The 24,609-nt window shown below is 35.7% G+C and overlaps 1 protein-coding gene across 1 annotated transcript in view; it reads right to left on the bottom strand.

Moving 5' to 3' along the window:
- Positions 1-20,163, bottom strand: part of spock2 (SPARC (osteonectin), cwcv and kazal like domains proteoglycan 2) — a 30,127-nt gene extending 9,964 nt beyond the window's left edge. The window contains exons 1-3 of the mRNA XM_089117096.1: positions 19,887-20,163; positions 6,570-6,615; positions 1,701-1,815 (exon numbers count right to left, since the gene is read on the bottom strand). Coding sequence (XP_088973222.1) covers positions 1,701-1,815; positions 6,570-6,615; positions 19,887-20,075 — 350 coding nt within the window. The 5' untranslated portion in view covers positions 20,076-20,163. The remainder of the gene's footprint in view (positions 1-1,700; positions 1,816-6,569; positions 6,616-19,886) is intronic.
- Positions 20,164-24,609: the final 4,446 nt, after the last annotated feature.

Genomic DNA, 24,609 nt, shown 5'->3' with positions numbered 1-24,609 from the left:
GCACAAAAAAACCCCCAAATATGCGGAAAACGTGATTTTCAACCCTCATTCTGACCCTTATCCGTTTTTAGGGAGCGTCAGTAAACGGCTAGTCTCGTGTAGCCAGACTGATGGCAGAAGGTCTGCAATCCGCCCAGAGGCCGTCTGACTGACATGTAAAGCAACTAATCACAGTCTGTTTTGTTTCCCATCTTGTTTAGGGGCATGAAAATGTAACGTCGATGTCCCTATAAAAGACTTGTGTGTAAAATTATTAGATGTATTGAAGACTTCTGAAAATCCAGCATTTAGCTGATCCTGAATAGCGCTCATTGTCACTGTTTTAAACACAACAACGTTGTTCTTCCATGAGAGGGTTTGTTTCCAGGCGGACCGTTAAAGAATGCGACATGTCTTATCCTGATGTGTTACCAGTAAAGTGTGCCATATGCATCAGACGTTTATCCAGGGGTCCGTGGGCGTGACGTTATTGCATAGGAAACAGTATCAACAGGATACTGAAGTGTAGGCAAATGACAGCCGTTGAAAGACTAATTGCCAGTAAGCCCCGCACCCCCTATGGTGTGATAATATATATAATTTGTTGATGTTAGTAACTATTCACTCTGAAGGCAGTCATATGCAAATGTACTTGCCATGACGTCACAGATCCTGCAACAATATCAAAACGAGCTTGATTAATTAAACGCTTTGTTTATAATGAGGATGGTTTTTAAGCTATGAAACCTGCAGTATGTTTTAATGGCACAAATACCACATACTGTATATGAAGAGTTCAGATGCAAAAGCCTCTAAATGCCATTTGAAATTTTCTTCTTTAATGATGATTTTTATCAAACTTTTATATTTAAGTTCAGTAATTTCACTTAAATAACAATTAATAGGTAATTATCATTGCCATTTAAGTGAAATTACTGAACTTAAATATACAAGTTTGATAAAAAATCATCATTAAAGAAGAAAATTTCAAATGGCATTTAGAGGCTTTTGCATCTGAACTCTTCATATGTCAAAAGAACAAGGCAAATTACATTTTTCATATCACGACCCCTTTAACGCAGAGGGCACGTTTTTAATTTAAGGTTACAAGAATGTTATCTGTATTTAGATGTATGGAACAATGAAAACTAAACGCTAAGGAATGGCCTCATGAACATGTTTAGTTTGTAAACAGTGACTAAATCTGTATACATGTGCCATCAGACACACATAGCTGCTTTATTAAACTGCTCTTATTTCACCTCCAGCAGAATATGAATTTCTCCTCACAAGTGAGTGAACATGTTTTTCAACAGTCATGGCTTCTTTATTAAATTGCTATTATTTGTCAAAATGTGATTTTCTCCTAAAAAGTGAGTGGACATTTTGTGGAAAAGCAAAAAAGTTTGTTTTTTTGCCACTTAAAAATGACCATTTTCAACCCTTTCTCCTTCTTTGCTGCTGTTCCTTTAAGACATCTTTCTGAACAGCCATATTTGCTCATAAGCACTCAGTTCTGGTTGTTTTGAGCCAATCATTTGAACCCTAAAGGCTCAGAAATTTGATTCCTCATGATATGAAGTTCTGGGTAATGAAAAGCTGGACTCGACAGTTGCATTCTGCACAGTGCCTTAGTGTGGCATACCCTCAAAAAACAAACACTATCTTGTATTATAGTTAATGTGCATGAAGAGAGAGTCCTGTATATTTGAAAGGCTCACCTGTGCTCCAGTTTTTTGCGGTTGACACACACGGCGCGCTGGTAGCCCTGGGCAACACACACCTTATGTCGGCTGCATTTCACCTTCTGGCAAGGATCTTTAGTGGTGTCCACATCTGCAAGGGCGAGAGATGTACCCCAATAATCTACTATATAGTCCAATCCTTCTTGACATTTTAATACTGCATTGTTTCAATATTATTGAATTTATATATAGAATTGTTTCAATTATTAATTATATATTGAATTTCAATATTTAATAATCATTTAATTCACTTTTACTTATAAATCTAGTGTTTTAAAAAAATATTTTACACATTTTATTAAATGCTGCCACCACAACCTGAAAATAAATAAGCAGCAGGAAAACAGATGATATAGATTATTTTTAAATGCTTATTTTCATTTCATTTTATTAATTTAATTTGCCATCTTCATCTCTATCGCAACTAAGAAAGCCTCTGCAATTTCACCATGAATCCTTCAAGCCCTTATTTACACACACCACAACAAGCATCCTTTGATTTATGATGGAAAATCTCACTACAGCAGCATTACCATAGACAGATAATGTTATTTTATGTTCTTCCAAAAACCATCATAACTACATCCTATTGCTACCATATCTCATCATACTACACATAAAAACCCAGACTGCCTGAGAAGCAATATTTCAAGACTGATAGATAATTGCAATCTATACACAACGGCACAAGGTTGATCAGTAAGCCTCACTTAATCACAAAAGGCTCAAGCAGATGATAATGTTGCTATAGCAACAGTCCAACTCCAAAGAGAGGGCTGATTAGCTGCTCATATCAGTAAAAAAACCAAAGAACTCTCTCTGTGTCTGCATTATCAACCCTCTCTTCGTCATTAAATATTTCTTATGAGCAGTGGCCCAGTGAGTTTGTCCCTTTAAAATATACTATGAAGGCCTCCGTGTGTATGCGATGCCAAATCCGGCTCAGAGAATCCAGTCACCGCCGCATCGTCTCTCTCATCTTTTGTTACACTGGGCTGCATTAAATGTGATCATTACAATCGCAGAGTAGAAGTAAGGAGCTACTGACTCAACAACACCAAGCCCAGCCAGTGCCTGAGCTAATGCAGCTAATATACATCAGCAGCCAGAGACACCTAACGCTGAGCATATCAGATCAACTCGCGAGGAGAGGTTCACGGAGATAAGGACGTGATACACGCTGTGAACACAGGAAAGGGAAAATGCAATCACGCTGATAAATAAAACACACACGCAGATTAAATAAAGACACCTCCATCTCTTTTTAATGAACTAGAGCTTTGTATCCACTCGATGGTCTATTCATTCACATACAGGATGACTCAACAGACTGCTGAGATGCTCTTTTCTAAGGTACACACACTGGGAACATGAACTGAACTAAAATAAAACATCTGCGTGTGATAAATATGTCCACATACTGGTAACACTTTGTTGACTTATTAATGCACATGCATTATACAGGATGTGTGCAGCTCTATGAGATCATAACATTATATATCAGACACGGGTGATTGCGGTATGTGCCGCAATCCAATGCGGCACATAATTGGTCACATGTGATGCTGTGAAAGTTTCACCTGGCTTGAGATAAAAATCAGGATGAAAAAAGAATACCTAATCTAAGGTTAAAGATTTTGAGGTTGGTGTGATTTTTTTTTTTCTCTCAAGAAATGAACACCGTTATTTAGCAAGGATGCACTTAATTGGTCAAAAGTGACAGTGAAGACATTTATACTGTTGCAAAAGATTTCTATTTCAAATGTTGTTCTTTCAAACTTCTAGTTCATCAAAGAATTCTGAAAAAAAAAAGGTTTTCATAAACACTGTTTTCAAAATTGATAATAATAATAAATGTTTCTTGTGCAGCAAATCAGAATGATTTCTGAAAGATCATGTGACACTGAAGAGTGAAGTAATGGTGCAGAAAATTCAGCTTTGAAAACACAATATTAGAGTTTAGTTTTGGTGAGCATAAGAGACTTATTTCAAACCCTGGACTTTTGAATGGTAGTGCATGCGTGTGTAAAATATGGAAGCCTGTATCGACATTAGAGTAAAATAGAGTAGTTTTGATTATATACCTCCCAACTGTACTTGTTTACTCACAATGTGACTTGATATCAAACAATGACTTTATTTTTTATGCCACAAATTATTATTATTATGATTTTTTTTAACAAAAAAAAAAGTAAAAAGACACAAGCAAACATCATAACAAGGTGTTTTGAGAAAAACAACAATCACAATAGATACATATCATAGATTTATCCTGGAATAGTGCTGTGTTGATAGCTTGTAAAATGCAAATTTGTTCCTCATTAAAAAAGGTAAAGACCACTGCCACCTTCAAATAAACCAGTGTAAATAAGGCTCTTTGGGAATTTCGGCTGCTTTGGTATCTGTTAGCTGTCTGCTGCCTGAAAATCGAAACATGGAGAGCAGATGCTCGTGAAATACCAGACTAAAAATGGCATTTTACAGGGCCAATTAAAACGCAAACGTAAAGTAAATAATTGTTACTATCCAAAATTTCTTCTACACTGCAGATTTATCTAATATAATTCCTGTTATTCCACAAAAAGGTTGGTCAGAAAAAAGATCTTTAAAATATTATAAATGGATTTCTTTTTACTTTTAAAATTCCTTCAAATTGCAATTTACAAAATACAAGTGATTGTGACACTTTAAGATGAGTGAGCCATTCTTTGTTTTTCTCTTTGAAAGAAAAGAGATCTGAATTGGACTGATGCATGCATTGGCTGCTTTTGCATTAAGGGCTGGGACAAATCTCTTTTGCCACTGTCTCATTAGTTATCTCATAAAGGAGAGTCTAGGAGACAAAATCGTTCAATGCGGCAAGATGAATAGGTTCTATTCAATCAATTAAAAGAAAAGATGATTATGAATGCATATACTTGTGTATAAGAAAAGTCTGTAAAAAGAGGTTAATAAGGAATTTTTCATAATTGATTTTTCACAGGTTTTGATTTAAAGGATTAGTTCACTTTAAAAAATTTTGCTGATAATTTATTCACCCCCATGTCATCCAAGATGTCCATGTCTTTCTTTCTTCAGTCGAAAATAAATTAAGGTTTTTGATGAAAACATTCCAGGATTTTTCCCATATAATGCATTTTCCTGGGAACCAAACGGTTCAAGGTCCAAAAGACAGTTTCAGTGCAAACTGTTCAAAGGGCTTTAAATGATTCCAGATGATGAATAAGAGTCTTATCAAGCGAAACGATCGTTCATTTAAAAAAAAAAAAATCTTTTTCGAGTCAATTCGTTCATTTCGTTCGTTGAATGAACCAAATGACTCGAAAAAAATATTTGTTCATATTGATGAACGAGTTCGAACAGGAGAGTCACGAACGTGCATCACAGAACAGAGCAAGGTGAGCATTTGAGCTTATAAAACTTAACGTTTTTTATTTATTTATTAAATGACTGCTCATTTCACTTGATAAGACCCTTATTCATCGTCTGGAATCATTTAAAAACCTTTGAAGCTGCAATGAAATTGTCTTTTGGAGTGCATTTTATGGAGAAAAATCCTGGAATGTTTTCATCAAAAACCTTAATTCATTTTCGACTGAAGAAAGAATGACATGGATAGCATGGATGACATGGGGGTGAGTAAATTATCAGCAAAAGTTTTTTTTAAAAGTGAACTACTCCTTTAAGCATTGTGTTTTGTCTCTGTAAAAGTAATAGGATAATTAGTTCTTATTAATTAAATATTATTTAGAATTTTATATTGCTCTCTAACCTTTGACAAAAGGATCTGACAATAATTCCCAAATTGTCACAGAGAAAGAGTTCAATTAACGAGTTTCAAACAAAAGATGTGAAGTGGGTGTAGTGACGGCTTCACAAGTAGCTTTAGTGTCAACTCAAAAAATGGACCATCGGGTTCATGGACCTCTGTTCTTGGACATATGAAGCTTAAGTGGATTTGTGCTTTGAAGGAACAAAGCCAGTGTCAGTCAGTGCTAAATCAAGCCTCCGGGACTATTACTGGGTCTTCTGTGGAACTAGCAATTATCCATTAATTACATCCTGAGATATTTGCTAAAGGACATTCTAAGGACTTCGCTTCAACTAAAAAATAAAGACATAATGTTCAAATGTGTCAGCACAACGAGGAGATGACCTCATCTCTTGTGTAAGCAATTAGTGTTTGGCAGCCGGGAAGAAAAGCATGGGGCTGTCTGCTGTGACAAACATACGCAAAGTATACAGTCAAGACTAACCGCACCATTGAATAATAATTACAATGGTTTCACGACAATGTTAGGGATTTGTTTTAAAACATGAAATATTACATATAAAAAACTGAATTATTTCAAACCAAAGAGCTAAAAATGCAGTCTGAAATCAAACTCAAGACAATTCGAGACAATTTAGATTTTTTCAAACAAAACAAATTTTAAATAAACTCGCAATTGCTGAAATTTGCCAAGTGTTCAAATCTAGTCAAAATCTAACAGCGATGACATCAATATAATATTTGCATATTGAATACTCTCTTACATATATTTGCATTCTGAATTGTTGATTAGACTTCTCTCCTCAAGACGCATGCAGAGCATCATGAAAACATACTTTATTTACACAGAAACAAAACATAAAACTAGCATTAATCCCTATGAATAAATGCTATGAATGCAAATCTAGCCTGAACATTGAACCATAATGTAAAATTAAGCTCCACTTAATTAAAAATAAACTAGGCCATTGTTTGGCACGTCATGTGATGTGGGCACTCAAATTGAATGGCTAAAAGACTGCATCATAAAATGTAATAATGTGATGCTATTAGTAATATTAAATATGACTTACTTTCATTTGAGCCTTGATTTTCATCCCATGATCTGATGTAATCATCCTGACAGAAACAAAGAAATCAAACAGTCAAATGTGCTGCATAAAATAAACGTTGAGCCTTTTTTATTCAAAAATAATAATTCTATCACTGTGTATCTATCATTAACCAAACTTAAACGTACAATACTAAGATGTTTTACTTGTGAAAAGCAGTGGAAAAGCACTAATGGAAAAAGGAGGGATGGAACAAGATTTAAAAAAAGGTGAAAGCTTGAATGAATTGTCAAGCAAAAATGCAAAAGCAACTTAGACTGCATAAAAAGTAGGTTACAGCTTTGATGGGGAATATTAGATTAAGCAATTTATAAGAGACATCAAACACAAGCAAAGTCATGATACAGCACTACTGACCTCCACTTCCTGGTGAAATGTGAGAAGGATGAATCAAAGACAAAAGAGAAGGAGACAGTTAGAGGAGAGCGATGCATCTCTAAGGAGCAACTATCAAGAAAAAAAGACTCCAACTGCTAAAAAAAAACCCATTTATTTGCAGTGATATTCCATGATATCCCCACATGTGTCCTTTTAAAAGAGGCAGTTGCTTTAAGATAATTATACGCATGGTGCTCATAACACTTTCAACACACTGACTAATAATAATAACAACCTTTTTTGTAAAGTTCACAAGCTTGTCATCAGCAGTCATTTTTCTTTGCAGTTGTAGGTGTAACAGGAGGTTAAATGGCATATTGATTAAATTTGGCTTTGTCAGCTAAAACATCACAATAAATTCAACTTTTCTGTACTGTAGCAAATGTTCAAATGTCAAGTGGCAATACATACACTATATCACTTCTGAAGTGTAGACTAGACTATTAAAAAACGGCATTTTCATTAAACAGAAGTTACACAATTATTTAATAGGGTTTTTGATGAAATACATTATGGTTAAATCTATTTAATAATTTAAGTCTGTTTTGGCTGAAAACTAGGCATAGGAAATACTGTGCGGTGTACTGAGACATTAGATGTCCATAATCAGTAAACATCTAAGAGTGGTAAAACCAATTGAACATATTTTTTATCTTTAGTTTATGCAAATTGGAGGAACCACTCGTTCAAACACAACCCTAAATTCTTTAGAAGTGCACTTTTGAGAGAAGAGAGTGGAACACTCAGTGAGTGTGAAGTATGTGGAAAAGTCTCTGTCACATCAATGTGTTCCCCCTCGCTGAAAGGATGCAAGGATGAATTAGAGCAGAGAAATATTGCCACGGCTAACATAAATATTGCCACAGCATATCATCGTCATCTAATTTTATATGACCATCATCACAACACATCACCATCATCAAGATTTCTTAAAATCTTAAAAAACCTGAGAATTCTTCTAGCTTAAAGGGTAACTAAACCCTTGGTCAGAGCCTGACTCCACCCACTGGCAATATTTGAAAAATTTTGAAACAATAAGTAACAGTGACTCAATCGATGGTTTTGCGTTTGTGGCGAGGCTATCTGTCTCACTATCGAATGGAAGAAGAAGGGAAGAGTATACAGAGGGGGAAATTACATACTTTCCTTAACGAAGGACATGTTAATGTTAATATAATGAATCATTATATTAACAGCTCAAATGTCATCCAAAATTTGACCACATGTGGATGCGTAAACCCAACAATTTGCTGTCTTCGAAGACATCCACAGCACTTCTAGACTGGGAAGCAGTCCTCCACAGATGAGCCTCTCCTGTATCCGGAGTCAGCTCATCTTTGGCCTGCCTTGGCTGCCAGGACTATCCCTCAGAGGAACTTGGTCTCATCAAAAACACCACTGAACGCATCAACCCCTCCTGTGTTGACTGACAGCTCTTTTATTCCTCATATGTCTGAAATGCTATCGGGGATGTCTGAAAAAAGCTCTCTGTAAATTCATCTTTGATTTGGAGGCCCTGATAACACCTCTGCATGTTTGTATGACATACAAGCATTTGATTGGCACATGAGAAGAAGACAAAAAGTGATACACACGTGCGTGTGTGTGCGTGCGTGTTCAAGCAGCAGTTGGCGGATGAACTGGATCTGTCTTTCACTCATACTTGACAGTTACACGCCATAATATGCACTATTGTTGCAGCAGCTAAGAACACATTTGCGACAGAAACACGGCACAAAGGCATCAGGGAACATAATTCTAACGTATTTACCTTTCAATTAATTTTTTTCATATGATGTCAACCTTAAATGAACGCCCACCTGTCCGATTGTTATTTTAATTAGCTTTTACCAAGTACTATTACAGTGATGATGTTAAAAGATCGAATTCAGTATGCACCTTATTGATCATGCATTTAATATTATCCACAAGTGTTATCAAACAGCAAACCATTATAAAGAAAATGCGTAATTTATTAAAGCTGTAATTTATAAAGTCTTTGTCGCCATCTCAGTTCAAAATCTGCAATTGTAGTAATTGGCGGAATTATCAACTTTACATGAGTTGTACCTCGGCATGGCACAGCACAGATGAATCCAATGTTTTGAGGAGAATGTGCAGCTGTCAGTCACCGCACTGATGTGGATACTGTCATTCGCAACCACATGTTCCACTTTTTGGAAACTTTCTGTGTGGCCAACATAAGAATTTTCACCCTAAAATGTCATCTAAACAGCTAACATCAACTTTTGTTCTGACCAACTAACTGAAAAAAAGCATTGCAGTAAATCGCGCTGATTAAATCTAATGATCGATTATAATATCATGTCAAACCGTGCAAATTATACTTTGTTCTAAAATTGTTAATGTAAACAACATCAGCATTGCATGACTACATTTAAAGCCCTTCAGATACTTATCCTTGTTTTTTACAGCGGGTGAATCTGTTGTCACTGGGGATTTTCGTTTATACCCTTCTGGATCCGCCATCAAATTAATAAGTTTAATTATATCAAGTGCTGTGAGAAAAGGATATAAATCTCCACCTCCAACACCATAACACGCAATATAGTCTCCAAGCCGAGACTCTTCTTTATGTGTACAGATGTGACGTAATGACTCAATATAGTCTACTAGACAACTAGCAAGTTTAATGCGTATTTGACGTGCTGTCCGGGGGGGATAGTGATAATGAGGGATTTGACGTTTAATGTCGCTGCTGAGAATAGAGATGAAGATTGCAGAATAAAGGCTCGAATTTGGGTCTGTTCCTCACAATTGTACGGATTATAAAGATCTGGATTACTGTGCACAAATAAAATGTATTAGTTGTGTGAATTTATGTTACATTTTCGGTGCATTTTATGGTTCTGTTGTTAGTCATAGCATAGGACTATCCGGAGAAAATGTCTTTTGAGTCCCACGGCAAACAGAATAAATATTACATGATGTAATAATAAGTAATAAATTATACACTCAATGAGCTGAAGCACTACTGAACAACAATCTTCATCATGTGATTGAAAAAGTCATTCTGCTATATTTCATTTTAGGAGCCAGCCCTTGTCACTATTTTGCCAGGCAACCAGCTTTCAGCGTGTGACCTCTCACCTTGTTGTCTCTTTAATTTCATGTCATGCCTTGTAACCTTAAGGGGATTCAAGTTTGGCTGTCTCTATTTAGCCTTTTCTGTTTCCACCACGCATACTAGAGATTTGCTTTGACAAGTTTGGCATGCTCAAAATTACTCATTGTTGGAGGCTCACAGAAAAGCAGCCTTCCATAATTGATTAAAGCCGGATGGACCCTGGTGGTAATGACCTCACAATGTCCTCACACCCACATATTCATCATATCCAAGTGTTGCTGGCAATCACGCAGGCTCCTTACGGTTCATAAACACCCCAGGCAGAGAATGAAGCTGAGGGCCCACACATCTATTCCTTTGACTCTGAATCTAATCGGTCATGTTCCACAAGCTAAAAAAAATCAAGGCAAAAACAGATACTGTATTATATCGGAAGCTTCCAAACTATGTTTTCACTGTCACACCATGGCTATAGCTGACAGGCAAGTACAAGCCTCCCACTTGATTTATGCATAGGGCCTTTTCCGACTGGGCTTTTCAGATTAACCACACACAGGAACATAGGAACATCAAAAGCTTCGCTAACAGCTCCCCCCTCCTCCTCCACCCCTCCTCCTTTGACTGTGAACATCCTTGCTTTCCACATTTCCAAAACTCTGGCCTGCCATTCTGTAAGGTTTGCTGTATCCTCCAGGAAAGAACTCCAAAGAGAGTGCTGATTTCTCAGTGAGAATGCCCTAAGAGTATTTGTCACTGACTCATGCATTTAAGTGAAAACATATAACTGAGGGTGAATGCTTCATGGTGACTTTTATTACAGCTGTCTTTTTTGAGACACATAAGAGGTTACCATGTGCACTTTGATGCACGAGACATTTAACAACTTGACTTTGTGACGCCTGACTCATTGTAAACAGATGAAGAGATCCATCTAGCACAAATGCCCAACAGATCTGCAGCACTGTAATACTCTATAATGGATAACACACAGATGGACAATGAGATCACATTATAATTTTAACAACTTCAGCAATTGAATTTACACATAATTTATCATGATAAATCATAGTTTGCCAACTTGTGCCCCAGGTTGGAACATGAAGTGCTCAAGTATTATACAACAGTTCAATAAACAAGAAGATAATATTGAGTAAAGTATGTAAAGTATTTGAGAAAATGTAATTAGCTTTGTATTGTAATTACTTTGACAACATTTTTAAATAAGTATATGTACTCTTTACTCAGATTTATATTGTAATGATTAATGCAATTGCTCATTACATTTTGAATGGGACCAAACTTTTTGTGCATCAGTTTATTTCTGCTACAAAAGCTGCAGCTGGTGATGAGGCCGAAACCAGCATGTCCAGTGCAAGTAGGCTTTGACTATTTCAATTAAATTTTTTTTGAGCCCTTCAGCTTAATTTATTAAATAAAATAAAAAATAAATCATAAATAAATAATTAAGCTTCAGCTTAAGCTTAATTTAATTTAACCTTTTTTTATTTATTTTAGAAAATAAAGAATGCATATTTTAGCCTACATTCTGACTAAAATTAAGTACTGTTAAAATCAGATACTCAAACACTATAGGCCCTAAACACCTGGCGCAATGCGGCGCCAGACTCGACGCAAGTGTTGTTTGCTAGTTTCAGCCAAACATTCTTATAAAAAAGTTATCTTTTTCACATCCAACACATTTTTTAAACAGCAAATGCATTTGCACCTATTTGTGCGCATTGTTGGCGTGTTTATTTTTACTTTATCACCTATTTTGAGGCAACTGAAATACACTGCGCCATTGACAAAAAAAACCTGTCAATGGCACAGTATAATTTTTTGGCACAGTAGAGCTCAGCGTACATGACAAACTTCGACTTGACAGAGCTTGAACACATAGAATAACATTATAACTTTCAACACACTCAAATGCAGTTTTGTATGATAGTGTAGACCAAGTGAAACAGCGCTGCTTTACCTCACAATTTTACTTTGTTACATAAACTGACCAGTTTGAGTAGTAATTCAGCACTTGCAGGTAGTTCAGTAGAATAAAATGTCCTCATTCCTTTATATTCATGGGACTCGCATGTGACGCTGATTTCTGTCTTATAACATGAATGTATTCAGTCATCCATAAACATTATTTCCCATAAACATTATTAGATCCATCGACAGTTCCATATATTCCACTTATTCACTGCGTCATCAATCTACGCCTTTGTTATTGTAAGAGGTTAGAACACCACTGATTATAATGGGTTTTATTGTCTTTTGTCACATCGCGCCGCTCACATCTGGTGTAGATATTTTACAAATCTTTAACCGGTGCAGACTTTTAAAAATGTGGTATTGGAATAGGTAACTTTAATTGAGTCATTTTTTTGCTGTAAGGCATCTCTACTTTTACTTAAGTATGGTTTTCAGGTACTCTACACTACTGGAGTAAAGGCAATGGTAGCTATTAAGATAATTACAACAACAACTATATTAGCGTTCACATCGATTCATGATTACATTATGATTATTATATGCATACTCTTCAGTTATTTTGTCTGATGCATTAAAAGCTTAAGCTCCACAAAGCTGGGGGAATTCTGATTAGAACGATTATTAAAAATATTTAGTCATGGTGATCATCCTTGGTATGAATGGGCCTTTGCAAAATAGGGTGAATATAGTTATAAGTATCATCCTTGGTGTTCTATTGAGCTGAATGTATTTGTAGAACATCTAATTCCAGTCTTTGATTTTGAATGTCATCTTATGAGTGCATGGATGAACTCATAAGAAGTTGGTCTATATATTACTACTTTTGTAATGGCACTTGGAAAGTCAAAATAGAGGACTGGAGCTGTTGTATTAAATTACATGTTTTAATAGTTTGAGGCAGAAATACTGTTTGGTAGTCAGACCAATAGCAGATAAACAGTGCAGAAATTATATAACACACATTAGACGAAAATTTAGATTTTTCTCAATGCAAATTAGAGTGTCAAATTATCTCCAATCTGCCCAGAAAAACTGCTTCAGTCAGTAAAGTTCAATCTTCTGGCCTCTTCAGCGTCAATAACACTCCAACCGATTCTAAGGAACCAACTGACAGCTCTGAAAGTGAGGGAGAACAAAACAGCACAAGCAAGTGCTGCCTTTAAATGAGCAAACCGAGAAGCAGTCAATAAGGCTTCCTCTGCTTGAGAAAGGAAGAAATGCACTATAAAAATGAAAATGCTATATCTAAGCAATACAATTGTGGCAACAGATTACAAGCAATATTATTAATTAAATTGAACAAATTAGAATTGAGTAATAATTAAAATTGTAATGCGTAAAAGATGTGAAAAAAAATATATTATGTTAAACTATAACCAACACCATGAGATAACCTTTTCTATTTGTTTATTTGACTGTTATAACTCCGGTATATCAGCCAAACAAAACTTAAACTGAATGACTTAAGGGTCAAGAGCCCAACTAAAACAAACATTGATCACCACAATGGTGACTTAAAATTATGTTTTTCTCCTTCAGTGATTCTGCTTTTTAACATCGGGTGTCTTCAATATTGGCAATATAAAATAAAGAGTTCTTCATTCATCTTTGACGTCTATCTGTTATTCAGATATTTTTGGTGTAAATTTTACTCATTTTAAATGGTTAACTTTTAAGGAATTAATTTGAATAGTTCTAATTTGTTAAATTTAATTAATAATATTGCTTGTAATCTGTTGTCACAATTTTATTATAAAACAATTTTTCACAATTTTTTTATAATATAGAGTATGCATTTTCACAGTGTGAAGGACTCAAATGCTGGGGGTTATAGGGGAATACAGGCAACATTACAGATGGAGGCAAAATTAATTTAAATGGGGTTTAAAACAAGTCACTTAAATTGGACATTTAAAAAACAACAACATTTCAAATAAATGCCACCTTCATCAATGATGAGCAGTCTTTTAGGAGGCAAAAACAACACTGTCATTGTTGTATTTGTAACTGGATGCCCAGAACAAAAGCCTTTTAGAATTCTGTGGTTTTAGTAAGTCAGCTTGATCTTCAGAGAACACAGGGTACCCAAACTCCCAGGGGCAGCAGGAAACAGCCAAGAGAGTGACAGAAATGTAAGATAGCACTCGTTCCTTTGCACATATTGGAAGGAAAAGGACATCTTAAAAGAGCTATAAAACTCATTTCATGCATCAAACTGGACCAAATTAGCCGGGGTATATATGCCACTCACGGCACCTGCACTTTACAGATAAAAAATCTAATTCAGCAAGAAAGGCCCAGACCCCAGCAGCAGAATGATGAAAGGCCAGTTTCTCACCACTCAATGAAAGCCCACCTACACTCCTGGTCTATAGCCAAGACGCTCTGCTGCAATGCCCTCACTCGCTTTTCTCAACAGCCATTCTACCGCACTCAATTTCCCCTGTCTCACAAGCCCGCGACCCCCTCCTCGGACAATCCAGCCAGTTGAGTCTCAATTCGGGCTGAGAGTGACAAACAGATGTGCATAAACATGCATCGACTGAGTTCCAAAAAAAAAGCGTAATGTTTTGCATTTGAGAGCACTGAATGCTGATTTATCATGGCTGAGAGTTTAATGGGGTATTTGGGTGTATCATCTTAAACTGCATTATCTGTAATTATGGACCATATGCTATCTCTGGCAGTTGTGAGGACATTCCCACCACCAAGAGGAATCTTGATGGACTGGAGCTGTGATGGGCCTGCATCTCTGCAGATGCACATCCATTCGGCTAGTCACTCACTGACAATTTGACAGCCAAATATCGATGCATTTGAAACTACGTTCATCAGCGACAAACACAAACTTGCTTAGCGGTGCAAAACGAAGCCTTCGACAGGGTTCTGTCTAAAAAAGAAACTAATGAATTCAACATTTAATCCACAGAGAGAATTTCACAAATTAAGAAAAAGACACATCTAAAGCAATCGCCAAGAACCGGCTTCCTCCACCCACCTTGAATGAAAAAAGTGCACTCTAAATGAAATGGCAAAGAATGGTTATATGGAAAACCATTTTCAGTGTAGGCTTGGAACATTTTTCCTCATTAAAAATGTAGTGGTGGAATAACAGGTGCAAACAGACACGGTGTTCTGGAATGAGGGAAAGCACAGATTTTTAATGAGCTTCTTCTACATTGTTAAGGGAGAAAGAGTGTGTTTTCCATATGGTTGTTTACTTTCAGTAGAATAGATAACAGATTCACTCCCGGTTTCTCTATTTAACAGTTGATGTGTGTGGGGTGCAATCAGAGCCATTTACTCTCAGCAACTCTAATAGTGTTAACAGATAATGAATCTGAACATGTCACTAGCAAATGTGCACTGAATTGATCCATTATCATTTTTCTTTCTTCTTTTACTCTCTTGAATTATTCTTTATCATATCTTGATTATATGTAGACCATAATGTTGGAAAAATCTGATATATCGCTCACTTCAAAATTAATGTGGCAAAGGCAATGGTGAATATAATTGTTTCCAACGGGGATTTGTCATTTTAAACTGTGCAGTCTATTACATTGTTGCAGTATATTTGGTCTTAAATACTGAGCATGAAATACGATTTAATTTTCCACTTGTATGGAAATAGATAAGAGAGCATGACAAATGTGGTACTGATTCTATGTCAGCAGTCAGAGTTAATCAGATTGTAATGTAATCTAATGCCGCTACTGCTAATTTATTTATTTATTTATTTAAGTGAATAACTCAATGTGAAAAGAACTTGAAGTATTATACTTTGGAATGTCTCAAAAGTATCAAGAATTATAAATCAGTCAATCAAATGAAAACTTTTATGTTGAGTGACTTTTTAAATGGACTTCACTCAATTAAATGAGAATCTGAAATGAGAATCTGAAATATACTTCATTAAGATTTCCAGATGGGAGCAAATTATAATGAGCTGTATGTTTCTTTGCACTAACTATTCTCCATAGACAGGATGTTTTCAGATGTCAATGTCAACCAGTGTCTCAATGCAGTACTCACGAGTGATCACACACCCAACCCAGAAGCGTGTGCACAGAAAGCTGCCTCTCAGACAGCATGTGATTTCGAATACAGATCTCTTTTGAAACTTATCAGACTTCAAAGGTCAAATACACACACAATAATGTCAAAAAGCCCACCTTGGCGAATATTCACGTAAAAGCAGTCAGTTATAACTTTGAATGTAAACAACGAACGAAATCCAATGTCCGATGTGTATCGAAAACGAAACGAAATCCGATGTGTATCAATTTTTTTATCAATCAATCAATATAAAAAAATCACTTCCTGCTCTTGACTGAATAACTTTAGAAGCTTTAATAAGAATCAGTGTGTATTTAATTCATAGTGAAGACTGTGCAGTGCTTTCTTTTTACATTTTGATTACTTTAGTCAATTTCTGTATTATTTCTTACTTGAATGCTACCATTAAATAGACCTACTCTACCTGAAAAACTTAAAAAAACACAGTTTATTTCATTTGTATCTTTGTTTTATTGTATTTGTCCTATTGTTTGTTACTTGCATCTTTGTCCTTCTTACCAATAACAATAACAAATATAAAATAAAATAACAAAAATAACTTTATTTTTATATTTATTGTGTAATCGTGAATTAAAATTACTCATATCATGAAATAAGACTATATAATAACCATAGTTCGAGCCCTTAAATATAAGTCAAATGAGTGACAAATGAACTTTTTACCATCTGGTAAAATCAAGTTTGACAGGGTAATTAAGGTAATTAACTGTTTAACTTGGCTTTATACTTTTAGCTAACTTACCAATGTTATATGTAAGTTGGTAATATCATAATATCATTATTATTCATAGTCTGGTAGTTTTTCACCATAGGCCTGTGTGGTTGCAATGGCATGTGAAATTTTATTTTATTTTTTAAAGGGGAGGAAATACTCAGTAATATCTTATTACAATAATCTCATAGTATCTAAAAAAAAACACACAAATGGAATGCAAAATGTATATGAAATATTAATGTCATGGGCTTTTCATGTTCTGCTGCTTTCATCAGCGTTCGCGTGAGTTATATCATTATTCTGCTGTGTGAACCTCAAAGGACTTTGAAAGCCAACATCAATTTGGATTATTTGCCTTTGTCACAAGCAACACTTTAAAAATGAAATAAGCCGAGTTCAGAGAGAGATTAACTTGCAGAATCTACATCAGTTCCATCTCTGTCTCTGATCAAAGATAACAAGTGACTGTTAAAAAGGTACTGAACTGTGTCAAAGGGCCTGTCGCTATCTCTGGTGCGAATCCTTGCTATCTCAATTTTTTTATATGCTTTCAAGTAATAGCATGTGTTTACTATCATATAAAACCATTCATAAATGCATTTTGATATTGATTCTAATCAGGGGTGTACAGTTCGACATTTTGTGTGAAGTGATAATTTGTTGTGTGTGTTATTACAGTAGTAATATTATGTTTAAAAAATGTATTTAGTAATAAAAATCATAATTATTATGAGTCATATCGATATATAAAAACAAAATTTTGGGCCAAATTGTGCAGCCCAACAAACAAGCACAACAATCATATTCCTATGCAGTTGCCTCACCTATCCATTTCTCAGCTTAGCGAGTGGTAAAATTTGCTTATTTTCATCTTTCGGCAAAAATTAAGCAGTATTTTTTTGAGTGCTCAACCAAAACGGATGGATGTTGTTGGGATTGTGATTTGGTTGACGGTATATAATATATATGGCCGATACTAATACAAATATTTGTTGGTTTTAAAATCCGATATTCCGATATCGGTCGGTATTTATATATATTTTTTTTCAGAAACGCGCAACAAAACATTTATATATAATATACAAAATTGACTTAATGCTAATCCTGAGGTGTTAATCCATGTTCCTGCAGTCTGCCATATTTGCACATAAAGAAAATGTTTGTCTTAAAGCATTTCTTGTTAAAGCTGCAGTCTGGCATTTTTCCTCTTTGTCGCCATCTCTGTTCCAAATCTGCAATTGCAGTCATTTGCGGAATTATCAACTTAGTAATTCAACACCCTCGACACGCACAGTGTGGATTTGACACAATGTTTGAGGAGACTGTGAGGCTGTCAGTCACTGCGCCGGTGTGGATACTAGCATTCAGAATCACAGATTATTCTTTTTGGAAGTATGACTAACATAAGATTTTTCACCGGAATATGTCATCTGAACTAAGAAACATCCACTGTTCTGGTTCTGACATTGCAGTAAATCACGCTGATTAAATCTGACAATGGCTTATAAATTTATTATGCCTTTGTCAGTCACATGCCTGTTTAAGTGACGAACTGCACTTCTGGTGGTTGTTTTCAGAGATTGTAATGTTTTATACTTGTGCTACAATTGTGTGGTCTATGCTAAACCTTCAACCTCTGTAGCACCTATGTGCATCTTCTGATGTATCTTATTGTTCAATGGGTCCTGCCTCTGTCATATCTTGCAAAAATTGAAAGTTAAAGGGGAAAAATGCTTGTATTAAATATTCACTATAAGGGACTCCCCTGTGCAATGACATGACAACCCAAATAAAACAGCTGACAGCATGTCATGGGCCAGTTCTATTCAGTGCAGTTCAACAGAAGGAACAACCTGCATTTTAATTTGATGGTTAAGCCAGAGACAGTAAAAAGGCTGAGTTGTTTCCCCTAAAAGCTCTTTTGGCTTTCTTTTCTCCCACCAAAACAACCGCTGCATGTGTCGGACAAACATCGCTCCTCTGCTATTCATGTGAGATGGTGTGATCAATATACATTGATTGGAGAATACAGAGTCTGCTGCAGGGCCTAGTTTGAATGTAAGCCACTGATGTAGAAATGCTGTGTCCATCTATTTATAATCCCGGTCTAATTCACACTTAATCTTTTCATTCCCGTATTTTGATAAATTCCTGGTTCCCTTATATGTTTTTCCACATAATCATTTAAGGAATTATACACTTAATCCAGTTCTAGAAGGGTAAAAATAGCTGCCAGCCAAACACTGATGGAGATAAATCACAGATTCTGCTGGCCGGTTTAATGTTTCATTTGGAGCAGAACTCAACAGAAAATAACTAAAGAACGATAGGTCACCCGCCGCCAGCTATGAATAAACAAGTCCTAATATCAATCATCACTTTATCTAATTCTGATAGTGTTGCACATTCATTATAATCATTGATTTTTTTTAACCATTTTTATACCTATTCATAAAGAAATACCATTAAATACAGGATCAAATAACATACCTGTACAGTGACACATGCTACAACATAACCTTTCCAAGATTGATCAATCCATAAATCTCCCTCTGAATAGCCTACATGTGAAGTCCTAATCAATTATTAAAGTTGCCTATTATTACATCACATCCACAGGCTGGGCAATGAAAGACGCTCTATGCAATCTGTTTTATACTAATATTGTCAATTAAACAAACAACAACAGATGGTACATTGTTACCAATTTAGGCTATAAGGGTTTGAAGATTTGAGCGTCTTCAGAGCATTTTACCTTGCTATGCAAAACATCCAAAGATTTGTCTAAAGTCTTCCTTTACTACATTTAACATACAACCTATTGTATCCCAAGATCTTTTCATCATCTTAAATGCAACTGCTTTCAAAAGAACATCGATTTCTTAGGGAATGTTTAAGGACTAATGTTTTCTAAGGGAATGTCCAGCATTCCTAACCCTGACAAATCTAAACCATCGATATTGATACGAGCTAAAGCAGAGAGAGTCATATAATGAGACCATTCACCGTCTTAAAGATAACTCACATCTCTGAAGCGGTTCCAGTGCTTGATCTTGCGACTGTACTGGGAAATGGTGGACAGCCACTGTTCATCTTCCATGAAATTCCCCGTTTTCTCCGCTTCTTTCCCGCTCTTAACGTCCACCTGCACGGAAACCCGTACGAGCATCAGCAACGGGACGAGAAGACATCCCAGATCATTCAGACACACCATTTTGCCTGATGTCTTGATTCCTCTGTTTTAAAGGACGAGAGACGGATGCTGAGACTACATGAAGTGTGACCTGATTACAGGATGCGTCTTCCCTCTGTAGAGAGAGAGAGAGAGAGAGAGAGAGAGAGAGAGAGAGAGAGAGAGAGAGGGAGAGAGAGAGGGAGGGAGGGAGGGAGGGAGGGAGGGAGGGAGCGAGATGAATACGCCAAGTCTATCAAGCTTGTCAGTAAATGCACGTTCGGAATTTCATTAAATTTCATTCAAATTCCAGTTGAAAATTAACGCAATATATGTTTTTAAAACAAATGTAGGCTAGTAGACTTTTTCATGGCATCTTTTTTTAAAAATAAACAAATAAAAAAGACATTAAATCACCATGTGTTAAGAATAACGAGAACTATTGGTGAACTATTGGTGTCTAAGGGATACCCTTTAATTGATGTAGCCTAATTTGCATGATCACTGCAACCAAAAATCCTCAGACCACAATTCAAGACTTCAAATATTTATCATATTAATAAAAAATAAAAAAGAATGAAGAAATTCATTGCTTGAAAATATGCAAGATATAGACTTATTTAGCCTATAGTCTATTCCATAATGAAAATGATGCAAACCTCAAACAATTTATTTACAATAAACTAGGACTTTCAAACTTGTAACTTCCCTGGAAAGACTTGAACGCACAAATACAATGTACTCTTTTCTATCCCATGAGGCCATGAGAGAGGATTTATGAATGAAGGCAACTGATGCTGGTAGGTCACATTATGGCAACATGGCAAATGTTGAATGTTTGAATTTCATTCATACTACTTTCATACTATGCAAATAACATACTTTTTTAGTGGTCTCAAATTACTTGTTCAAAATAAATACCTATACTTAAGAAAGTCTGTGATTTTGGACCCAGCCCAAGTCTTTATGATTTGGTTATTGAATCATTCACTCATTCGATTTGTTTCAAAAGCTCATTTATGAACAAAACGAGTGACTGGCTGATTGTGGACTAGCACACTATAGTATTGTTTCTATTTTGTTGCAGAAATAGTACCCTATGCTAGTATTCAGCCACTCACTTTATGAGTGAATAATTTAATCATTCATGCAGAGCCGATTTAAAAATAAATGAATTTGTTAAAATTAATAAATGGTTCTTTATAAAAACCTAAATTGCCTCTTTCCCAACAAGTGATATCAACACTGTAACCAACTGTAGCAGTGTAGCCAACACTATGTTTTTTTTTTTTACCATAAAATGCTGTAAATAAAACATTAATGAAAACTTTTCAACTAAATTTTTATTTACATATTTATTTAGATCCGTTTTTCTTTCAGAATAGATCCTACTTTTTGAGAGCTTGTTTTGGCTTCACCTGAAATAAATGATTCGCTACACCTTAATTTGCAGCAAGGATTCAATTTCATCAGGGAAAATCATATTATTTCTTTGCTGATGGCAGAATAGTAAGTAATGGAATCTGTTTCCCAAATGCAAGCAACCAGTTCAAATTAACAAGCACCATGGATAGAAACCATTTTTAAGTGTGTATTGTGATATTTAATACAGCTTTTGACATAGGGCATCATTATAGACCAAATATAATGTAAGAAACATGCACCTGATATTGACACCAAAACGATGTGACATAAAAAGCACTGACTGACAGGACAATTGACCGAGCACACTTGACATTGTTTATCTGTGTGAATATGTCAGCATATAGTGTAACTCAACCCTGAAAGCCCCACAGGGGGTTTCAAGTGGTCATTTTTGACCATGTCTATATTGTCACTAGCTGTAGTTTCAATTCATCCATGTGACACCTGATTCATATGAAAGAACATATGCTGCAGGCAAGCAACATACTTGACATACAACATGCAGACAGATTTTTTTTTTTTTTTGTATATGTTCACTGTTCTCACATTCCTCGGAGTCGGGAATCAAACCGTCTTGCCAGCACCATGCATTATACTCTATGAGCCAGGAAATGACATAAGAGACACATTGACTCTGGATTACTCCACCTTATCTCATAGAAAGAAATATCAAAGTTTATAGGTGATGTTGTATGGCACAGATCAGGAAAGGGGGCAGTTTTTCCCCTGCTCTCAGCATATCCCATGCAGCTCTGCAGCACAGTGTCACTTCTGCAACTGATACGCTGCAGTGAAGGCAAATCGCTTCATTTCACTCTTTCAACTGCAATGAGTCTGAAAAGTCCAAGATTTCTCTTCTATGTTTGCCTTTAGTGATTTTTAATGACTGATGTGTTTTTTCACTTTTGGTCTCATTTTGGCTTTGCTGATAGGTGGCAGTTTGTTCTATACACACACACTAGGCCTATCCTGTGAATCAAATAAACTTAAAGTGCCAACATGCATCCTGATTTTGACATCAAAACAACACAAGACAGAAAGCACTGACCGGCAGGACAATTGACAATTGTCATAAAATATTGATATGAATAAGTTATTGATAGCAAAGCAAATTACATAAGAACAAAAGACAAACACTGCAACAATGTTACAACAATAATGTTATCTGAGGTCATTTTCAAAAGAAAAACAGATGTAGTGATGGTTCAGTTGCCCAGAAGCTTCTCATTAAGCTATGAAAATGTATTTCTGAATGTTCTCTGAACATTCGAAACTGAACGAGTTCCAGTTTTTTAAATGTTTTAAAAACATTTTTACTTTTGAATGTTCCATAAGCATTCTAAAATTTAAAAATAGTTAGAAGAACATCCAACTAAAACATTTCAAATATTTTTTTTTTTGTGCAAATGTTTGGAGAACATTATTAAAGACCAGTTAACTTTGAACGAATGTTCTATTAATGTTACTGAAGAACTTTTGTTCCTATAACTTTGAGAGAACCTTGCCAAAATTTGATCTTTACAAGTTTTGTGAACTTTCCCTGTTAGCTGGGTAAGTACAGCGCTTTCATGGATGACAAGTGAATATTAGAAAATGATCGTTGGATGGCACTTTTGACCTGAGATTCCACTATAAGAATTGAGTATTCCATTTATAAAAACTGTGTTGTAATAAGATTTGATAATCCATTCTTTCTGGATTAGTGTTTTTTGTTTTGCTCTGCCTTTAAAGCTTTAATCCTCACTACTGCATTGCAAGGTGTATTTTTTTCATGCTTCCTCGCAAGTAAAAATCTGCACTCAAAATGTCAGCAGCATTCTCTTTCTCAGAAGCACACAACATAATCTTTAAAGTGGCTCAATTAATCTTCGCTGAAGGCATTAAACAATGCCATAGCCCATTATTGCCTTCCTCCGCATGCATGCAGCAATACTGGCAGACATGATCTTTGCACATTTTTGCTGACAGAAGGATTTTAGAGTTGTTTTAGGGTTAGGTTCCCCAAAAAGGGGGCCAGATTGTAAATGGCATGACATTTTAAAAAATTACTCATCTGTGCAATAATGTCACTGAAGGAAAGCGACCCCCTCATGGTCCACAAGATAAGTGGCTCAGATCTCAATGTTAACCTTAAGTGTAACTTTACACCTAAACTTGCTGTGCAGCGTATTGGAACTGCGTGAAAGAACACTACATCTCAGCAAGAATTATCCAACATCAGAGTTTCTCCTGGCCCCTCTGGGAGCTGGGATCCTTTTCGTCCTCTCATGCAATAAATCAAATCTTAAATGGAACAGTGTTTTGGATGAAGACACACACAGAGACACACATTATTTAGATGCAGTGTGCATACTGGGTTAGACTTGAAATTAATAATCAAACACATTCCTCTACCTCAAAAAAAGAAAAAAGAAAAAAGAAAAAAAAAAAGGAAACAGAAAAGAAAACCCTTTCGTATTTTGCAGCCAAGCGCTATTATCATGCCTCATGCATTCACGATCAGTTCATAGTTCTTCTGGACATAATAATGATTCCCAAGACTTTAATTATCAGTGACCACAGACAAAACAAGAGTCTGTCTTCTTGAAGCATGGTGTTTCTATGATTACTCACCACTCAAAGCAGTCTAGGGATTTTTCTGTTGCTCCTTCGTTCACTGTGCTGCCCATAAAATCAGCTCAATTCATGATTTCATGAAACTCTGACCACCAACACTGAACCCACCATCATCAGACCGAACACTCAGGCCTTTTAGTCAGCCTGGATGTCCTGTCCTTGCCTAATGAATCAAGTAAAGTATGAATGAAATTCTGAGACTATATATATATATATATATATATATATATATATACACACACACACACACACACACACACATATGGATTGGGATCTGCATTCTGCAGAACTCAGTGTTGGAATGGCCATTACTGTATAATCAACAACACACACAGAATAGGTATGATTAACCTGTATAAAACGACCCAATCAATACTTAAAAAGGCATGCATGTTTCTTCTTTTTAGGTCTTGATAGGATAGTTCATTATTTAAATATTAATTTCTGTTTTGTACTTGTTCTGTAAATTCTACCGGCAAAGCTCATGACTGCCTCCCGGTGTGCAAGTCCAAAACTGACACGTCGACTGCTGTTC

Source organism: Pimephales promelas, chromosome 11 (genome assembly GCF_988280905.1).
Source record: "Pimephales promelas chromosome 11, fPimPro1.hap1.1, whole genome shotgun sequence".
Lineage (NCBI taxonomy): Eukaryota > Metazoa > Chordata > Actinopteri > Cypriniformes > Leuciscidae > Pimephales > Pimephales promelas.
This window is presented reverse-complemented; position numbering and strand designations above follow the sequence as displayed.